Genomic DNA, 9,360 nt, shown 5'->3' on the forward strand with positions numbered 1-9,360 from the left:
AGGGCACATGTTTGCCACATGGAAGAAATAGACAAATAGTACTTCAAATCAATTAGTGAGCCTTCTCATTAGCTCACTAACGCACATATTAATTCTACAATTAAGGGTGTTTAGACAAAAAGTCGAGAGCAATATATATAAAAATGGATGACCTCTTAAAAAGTTCTTGTATTATATTAAGGAGAAAACTTATATTATTGTAATTTTTAAGAGTTTTGTGTGTGGTGTTGAATCTATAAATGAGCAATGATAAATTGGTCATATTAATTTATTAAAGAAAAAGAAATCAGATATCTATATAAAAATTGTATCTGTCGGATACCCCATGAAAGGAAAAGGGAGATTTCGACTAACATGAGGGACAACCAGTCGATCTCTGTTCATCACTGGCTTTAGAGTTTCTCGAGAGAGAATAAGAAATTACGCCGGAGAATTAATTGTATTGTCCAATCTTCTAACTTTATGCCGCATAGAGAAGAGGGAAAAGTTAATTATTCGTCAAACCTTCTTTTATGCACAATATATATATATATTTTATAAAAAAAACATAATCTGCACAATGATGTCTGATTTCCGGTGCTCACACTGATCAAATGATTTTGTTTTGTAGAATATATATTATAATATAATTTATTGAAAATTTTAACGAAAGTTTTAAAAGTCTAATTCAAAAATTAAATTGTTTCAACGAAGAATTGAGAGATATACTCTTAACTTAAATTAAAAGAAAATTTAATAACACAACTCCAAATTTGATCTCAAAGATGATAAGGTGTGAACCACTAAATTAATAAATGGTTCATCACAATGATATGAAGCTGGTCGTTCAGCTTTTAAGTCATGCTAATTTTCTCTATCTTGAGTGCTCCCAAATCTTGGATTAACTTTTTTTTTTTGGGTAAATATTCATTTTTAAAGATTTACTTATTGAGAAAACAATAAGGATGTAGATTGTCTAGTTAATTTGGAGCTCCACTAAGATGATTTTTCTTTGTGGCGGCATAGCGATATCCTCCCTCGGATGTTTGTAAATTTATTTCTTAAGATGCTAACAATTTCAATCAATTAGCTACCTGGTTTTTTTGGTAGTATTTTTGTTGTTGTCTTCTCTTAAGCCTCACATGTGCTATAGTTCTTGGGTAAGACTTATTAATTATGAATGGAGAAAAAATGACTTTGGTTCAATAAGTGCTAAAAAGAAGAACCAACAAAGGTCGTAAACCAAATTTCTAGAATTGAGGGGGCTAAAACATAAAATTTTAAAGAAATTGGCTAAATTTCTATTCGGATCATCTTCACTTAACTTTGTTTCTGAATTGAGGGACCCTAGCCTCCTAGATGGGTCCACCCCTCCTTATAAACTATCTCCTCTACTTTGTTGTTGCTGCTTCTTTTTATTTTTTGCTTACCGGCGTTTAATTTTTTTTTTCCCAAAAAAATTAAGGAGATATATGGATTTGGAAATCTGATTGGGTAGTTGTTTGAATGATATGGAAAGTAAAACGTAATCAAAAATTTCTGGAAAAGAGTATGTTTTTTATGGGCAAAGGTACATTGCAACATGCGTTTGGTACCCCTCTCTTTTGTCTTTTTAAAGGTCAATTACAATAGTGTCCTGGTATTTGTTATAAAAATGAAAATGTTGAAAATTTTTAAAATTTTACGCATTAGTCCTACACCTACATAGCATCATTTTTCTCATCCATTTTGCACCATCAATGACATCATTTTTCTCACTCATTTTAATTAAAAGGTAATTAAAATTATTTTCCATATAGAAACAAAATAATAAATTAAAATTCTTAGTCTTATTTTTTAATTAATTATAAAAAGATATTTTGTATTAAAAAATAAACAATCACTAGTGACTATTGTTTATTCGTGTGCAATGATATTTTTAATCGAAAAGGGACATGAAGAGTTCCATTATATTTGAAATTGGATGATTTACATAAAGATAGTCTCAATGCTAGCAAATGGTGATATGTAAAGTTGCATGCTCCTTCTAAAATAACTGCAACAATAACTATACCACAAAAACACAAGGAGTTACATTACACTACCACCTTTTCTTTTCTTTTCTTTTCTTTTTTTTAAATTTAGAGACCTTCAATTTGGTTGTTAAAGGCAATGAACCTTAAACGTGATGTAGGAAGCATATTAGATAAAATGAATTAGAATTTACTAGAAATTATAATATTTGGGTCAATTTAAAATTTAGTATTTTATTAAAATTTATCTTATTTTATTAAGCTTACTTGAGTCATATTTGTAATTCTAATCTAATTAGGATTTCAGACTATTTCTCTTATTTGAGAAAGATTAGCTACTATTATATATATATAAACTTGTTATTCTTAATTTATGATAACAGACACAAATTTCTTATTAATAATTTTTAATTTTTTTCATAATTGAGATATCTTCTCCTTGGTGAGAGCATCTTTTTAGAGTTTTCAAGACATAAATCATATTAGAGCTTTTTTCTGTACCAGGCAGAGCATTTTTGACCACCAACTCCGTATATTAGTTCCATGAAGTTAAAAAAAAAAAAACCCAACAAAACCCGAAGCCACCATCACATCCGCGCCACACGGCTGCCGCCGCCGCCACTGGTTTCTCTTCTTTTCGGTCGATCCTCTCTCCCATCCGAAAGCCCTCACGCCGCCAATCATAACCCAACCCATAACACCACCATCTTGTCATCGTAGCCACGGGAAACTAGCCAAAACAGCTGCTGAACCACCACGAAAATCCACCTCTCTATTCGTCGCAATTCACAGCCTCCACCACCACCCATTCGTCCACGATCATCAGCTCTTTCTTTTCAACCCACTCACGCTGCCAACCCCCGACTGGATCGCCGAAAACTGAAACCAACCTCCACCGGCTACTTTAACTCAACTTTTTGATCAAATCACAACTATTTGAGACAAACCACCACCAGTATCACACTCAGCACCATCAAATCTTCCAATTCCACCTATCCTAGGCCAATTTTTCAACCACCGTCGCCAGCAACACCAACTTTTGCCTATTTATAATTTTGCCCCTTTACTTTTCTATACTTATACTATTACCTATAATTTTCTGTTCTTTAAAAAACACCCAAAAACCAAACAAACTTATAAAAAATAAATAAATTAGAATTTAATAGGAATTATAATATTTGGGTCAATTTAAAATTCAATATTTTATTAGGATTTATCTTATTTTATTAAGCTTACTTGAGTCATATTTGTAATTCTAATCTAATTAGGATTTTAGATTATTTCTCTTATTTGAGAAAGATAAGGATTAATTTAGCGACTATTATGTATATAGGCTTTTTATTCTTAATTTATGATAACAGACACAAGCTTCTCATTAATAATATTCATTTTTTTCTCAATTAAAATATCTTCTCTTTGATGAGAGTCTCTTTCTTGAGTTTTCAAGACGTATGATAGAACGAAATCTAGTATCACTTCCGCCCTGCATTAAAACGTCATCTAATCATAGGGTCTTATTATAGTTGTTTGCATTGGAAGGCTCATCTATCACCGACATATCTATTTATCCGGCAACATTGCCACCATTACATTGATCGGAGAATTTTGAATACGTCGATAGTTTTTGTTTTTCTGTTCACTCACGTCTATTTCTTAGTGATGATACCGTCATTGTTGTCATTGGTGGTGCAATAATTTTTAGCAATATTATTTTGATTTTTCATTTGATTTACAAAACTTAAATATTAAATATAATACTCAATTTTAGTCTCATACACTTAAATATTACTAATATTTAAGTTCGTGGTGGATATTGAATAAATCAAATTCAGAGTATTTTAGATGGATATTATCCAATCTATTCAGATCAGATACTTAGACATCCAACTTGAATGGATTTGTTTGCTCTTTCTAGCTATTAACTTGATTAATAATTCTATTGGGTTTGGTTTAAAACTCCTAATATGATAACTCATTCATGACACAATTAATTATTCAATTAATTATATTAATTGATAGATATGTGTTGAATTGCCATCTCTATTGTTATCCATGTGTGATGTTAGCAAGAAAGAAGAAAGAATAGAAAATACTTATTTTTAGTTTATTTTTTTAAAGAAATATTTAAATTATTTTCAAATAAAGTAATTGTTTAGAATTTTTTTACCCTTCTCTCCAATAAGTTAATGACTATTTAAACAGTTGGGGTGGAGTAACAAATACCAATTTATTTAAGCGTGCAATTAAATTATTATTATTTATTTAAGGACAAAAACTCATTGTTAAAAAAAAGATTTTACAAGTTAATAAACTAGCATTTTATTATTATTAGTAAATTAACATATTTTTACTATATAATTAAATAGTTGATAGTATGTTTAATAAATATTATGTTACAAAAAAAAATAACTACATAGAATATGAAATTAAATTTATTTTTGTATATTGTATATTTCATCTACTTGAGATAATAAAATCTCTTGTGTTGAAAAACAAAATTATGGGTTTTGAACCTTGTTCACATAGGTGAGAGATAATTGGTTGCCATTATGTTAAATTAAAAAAAAAAGATCATATTTATACTTATCACTAATTATGGTTAGTAAATAATATACATGCATTGTTTAACTATATAACAAAGTAGTTAATTTATTAATTAATAAATTAATTTAAATAGATATTAATAAGTGTAAGAATAAGTCATTTAATTGGAAACCTATTTCAATGGAGTTTTAAAAAAAAAGAGAATATTATGGACTTATATGTTATAATTTCAAAACTTTTGATTATTTTTATTTTGCATGAACAATAAGGGTCTTTGATGTTAATAACCCAATAATCACATCTCAGCCATTATGCAATTCTTAGGTTAAATCCAACGGTACGTTTGAAAAAGACAAAAAATAGGGTACCAAACCCCATGGGTATTGTAGCTGGACCCTTTATTTATTTATTTTTTCAATTGAAAGAGTTTTGTTTTCTTTTTCTTAAGGGCAAATGCTATGTTACAATTAATGTAACATACACACTCAACAACAACCACACAAATTGTGTGGGCCCATTATTTGTGTGGTTGTTGTTGAGTGTGTATGTTACATTAATTGTAACATAGGGACTCCCTTTCTTAAGTGCTCGGTAATGCTAAGCAACTTGCATTTCCAACACCAATCTTTTTTTTTATATATACAAAATGACCCATTTTTTTTTCCAAAAAAATTAAGGAGATATACGGATTTGAAAATCTGATTGGGTAGTTGTTTGAATGATGTGGAAAGTAAAATGTAATCAAGAATTTCTGGAAAAGAGTATTTTATTTTTATTTTTTTCAATTGAAAGAGTTTTGTTTTCTTTTTCTTAAGTGCTCGGTAATGCTAAGCAACTTGCAGTTCCTACACCAATCTTTTTTTTTTCTTTTTGATACAAAATGACCCATTTACATTAAAAAAAAATTCTTTTAAAAAAAACTTATCACTTTTCGAAATATAATGATAAGAAGAGCTGCGGATAATAATAATCCACATAAAAGAGTTGCATCGCCCAATTCCATCATACTTACGTGCATTAAAGAACCTGAAGTTGCAAAGCCTTGGGTAAAAAAAAAACACTTGGTGCCGTTATAACGCTAAAATGATTTTGATTATTTTTAAAATAAAATTTCTATGAATAATAGATACACTCCATGAAAGATAGATGCAACTTGCAGTTTCAAAACCAATATTATTTTTATAATCAAAGATCTATTGATATTTACAATCAGAATTCTATCAAGACTATCATTATAATTTAATTTTGGCACCATCCAAAATTTTACAATCATAATTCTATTTGGACAATTGGCACAACCACATTTCTACCATCTCATAATACTGGATGAATATCTACTCTGACATAATTTATAGAGAGGCAATCTTACCTCTACCCAATTTTTGTAGGAGCCCAAACCCTCAAGGTGCACTCAAGCCTTGTGTATGGGCTGTGCCAATGAGCCACAAGCCCATTGGCGTTTCAACACCAATCTTGTTTTCATTTGGAAGAGGTTCATATCGATGTTGGATTAGGTCTCACGTCTCGACTCAAGAATTTTCTTTTAATTATTTATTTCACGCATGGATCGATACATATATATGCTCCATGTTACTTATGACCATTGTTCTCGATCAAGTAATTACTGATCCTATCAAAAAAATTAATTAATTAATGATACTTCATGCAGATGCATGCGGCATAATGATAGACAGTTTTCAAGAGCACGTGAATTCTTTTATTAATACAAAATGTTTGACATCTTAAACGATAATAGACAAACAAATGCAATTGAATACACAAAAGTACAAATGGAATTTGAAAAGAAGGAAACGAAAATGAAAGGAAAAAAAAACACATAAAAAACTGCGAAGCATCCACGTTTGCATGCCCTCAAGTCTACAACATAAAGCCTTGTTCGGGCTAGAAAGCCACCATATTTTATGCATTGGCGGCCTTCGTATGAATAGTGACTTTTTTAGTAAATCTTAGGAGGTGGGGGAGAGTTGTAGTAATAAACATGAGGAGGCGAAGGTGTAGGTGGTGGTGGTGATTTGTAGTAGTAAGCAGGCGGAGGTGACGGTGAAGGTGGTGGCGGAGATTTATAGATGTAAGGTGGAGGTGGCGATGGCGAAGGTGGTGGAGGGGACTTGTAAATGTAAGGGGGAGGGGGAGGGGGAGATGGCGGTGGTGGTGGGGGTGAGTTGTAGATATATGGCGGAGGAGGAGATGGAGACGAAAGGGGTGGAGATTTGTAAACATAAGGAGGCGGGGTTGATGGGAAAGGTGGAGGTGGAGAGTTGTATACATATGGAGGAGGTGGTGACGTTAAGGGAGGTGGAGGGGACTGGTAGAAGTATGGAGGAGGTGGCGATGGTGACGGAGGTGGCGGGGATTGATAAATGTATGGAGGAGGTGGCGATGGTGATGCAGGTGGCGGGGACTGGTAGACATATGGAGGAGGTGGCGATGGCGATGGAGATGGGGGAGATTGGTAGATATATGGAGGAGGTGGCGATGGGGATGGTGGTGGCGGTGATTTGTAAATGTAAGGTGGAGGTGGTGATGGAGACGGGGGTGGTGGGGACTGGTTAACATAAGGTGGAGGAGGTGGTGAGGAAGGAGGAGGAGGCGATTTGTAGATATATGGTGGAGGTGGTGACGGAGATGGTGGTGGTGGAGATGTGTAGACATAAGGAGGTGGAGGTGGAGGTGATGGTGGGGATTTATATACATAAGGTGGGGGTGGTGATGGTGATGGTGGTGGAGGAGATGGAGAAGGTGGTGATGGAGACTTGTAGATGTATGGAGGAGGTGGAGGAGATGGAGAAGGTGGTGGTGGGGACTTGTAGACATAAGGCAGAGGAGGAGATGGTGAAGGTGGTGGTGGGGACTTGTAATCACAAGGTGGAGTAGGTGATGCATGGGACGGAGGTGGCGGTGATTTATAGATATATGATGGAGGTTGGGGTGATTTGTAATAGTATGTAGACGGAGGGGAAGACTTGTAATGGTAGGGATTTGGTGACCTGTAAATGTAGGGTGGCGGAGGTGGTGAAGCATAAGTGTATGGCTTGTAGTCAGCTGCCACATGAGTTGCCAACAAACATAATGCCAAAGCAAAAACTAGATGGGGCCAAATATTGGCCATTTTTGGCTGAATTTGATCACTCGAAAATCCCAACGAAAGAGTTGGGGTCTTTATGGCGTGGAGATTAGAGGCAGATCAGTTTTTATTAGGATGAGTACAATAGAGAAGCGTGCTGTTTATATAGTGATAGTTTCGAGCTTTAAAGCCATTTTTTAATGAAGCATGGAGCTTCCTCCATACACGTCTAATATTTTTGTACCTTTTTTTATTTATTATATATATCAAGTGTATTGACATAATGGGATCCCACCAAGCCTTTGCATGTCTCTTTTGTGCAAACACCTTGAAATCGTCAAGTTTATATTCTAGAAGTCATAACGAATTAATTAAAAAGTAGGTAAAAATTTCATCCAATTATTGAGCAAATTGCAAGAACAAGGGGTTCTTGAGAAACTTTCCATCGTCAGTTGGTAGCTCATAAAATTGGCTGGCCATTTAAAACCAATTGAGCCATCTGATCATTTCTTATTAAATTATGCAGAACAATTATCATTTCACCGTCCCCAAATATTAGGGAATGACTGCAAGAGAAAGGCACTTGCCCACACTTCTGCCATTTATATAATATTGTTTCTCGACTTTTCTCGTTTCTCTTGTTTGTTTTTGTTTGTTTTGTTTTGTTGGCTTTTATTTTTTCATGGCTTAGACGCTTTGGTTTATATTTCTCTCCATTTTTCTTTGCATTGATTTATTTTTCAGGTAGAGGTCTCATCTAATTCCTCACTTTATCAGTGGTTTTAATTAAAAAAAGGAAAAGAAAATCCTTTCGTTTAATTTAGATTAAAGCTAAAATCTTATATATGTTTACATAGAATGTTTGTTTACATTATAGCTGAAAAAAATAAAAAAATCTGAGCCAGGTTAAAACTATACTTATAGACGTGGAGAGAAGATTTAGTTACCAATTACGCGAAACAAAATATAAAAGTAAATAAAAAAATCGTACATGAAAACGCGTGTCAATAATATGACCTTCTGGTTAACAGCCAAGTTCCTCTTTGTTATATGTATTTTAATTTCCTACTAAAGCTTCTTTAGATACTTTTACTCAAAGATCAAGACATCACATGTATATTTGGTGAAAGTTACAAGCAGGAATATTCAGGATAGATAATTTTATTATACATATGTCCAAAGTTATTTAATAAGGGATCTGAAGTGAAACAGTCAAAAGCATCTTCTAATTTGTTGCAGTATATATATACATAAAGCTAATGTCAATGTGTTTGTTCTCTTTCTATTTTTTTTTCTTTTTTAAATGATGAGATGACTGCTGATTAAGATGAGAAGTTTAAATTCGTGAACTACAGGAGAACTCCTATAAACAAATGGTTGACGAGTAATTAATTCACTTAAACAATAAATAAAATCTTTCGATTTTAATTTGGGGTTGTATATTAAATTAATAATTTTTCAAATTCTTTAGGCCCAACGAATATATAAATTAATTGTTAACTAAATACATTAAACAAACAAGTGTAAAAGGTCCTCAACAATTTATATGAATTTTATTATTGACCCAAGGAGTTTTATAAACCTTGATTTTGACGGTAACAATAACAAATGATATGGTAAAAGAAATAACGGAAAAAAAAAAACACTTTTAGATCTCATTAGTTCTTGAATGTCAAAATTCATTCATGTAAAATCAAGTTCAAAGAAGTCAAGGACATGCTCCTCAAGACAAAACTCGAA

At 32.6% G+C, this 9,360-nt stretch overlaps 1 protein-coding gene across 1 annotated transcript; it reads right to left on the bottom strand.

Annotated features, from left to right (window-relative positions):
• Positions 1-6,492: 6,492 nt before the first annotated feature.
• On the bottom strand, positions 6,493-7,665 carry LOC112100844 (extensin-2-like). Its single transcript, XM_024190690.1, has one exon. The coding sequence runs from the start codon at positions 7,663-7,665 to the stop codon at positions 6,493-6,495; it is 1,173 nt and encodes a 390-aa protein (XP_024046458.1).
• Between the last annotated feature and the right edge of the window lie 1,695 nt (positions 7,666-9,360).

The sequence above is a fragment of the Citrus clementina genome, unplaced genomic scaffold (genome assembly GCF_000493195.1).
Source record: "Citrus clementina cultivar Clemenules unplaced genomic scaffold, Citrus_clementina_v1.0 scaffold_2, whole genome shotgun sequence".
Lineage (NCBI taxonomy): Eukaryota > Viridiplantae > Streptophyta > Magnoliopsida > Sapindales > Rutaceae > Citrus > Citrus x clementina.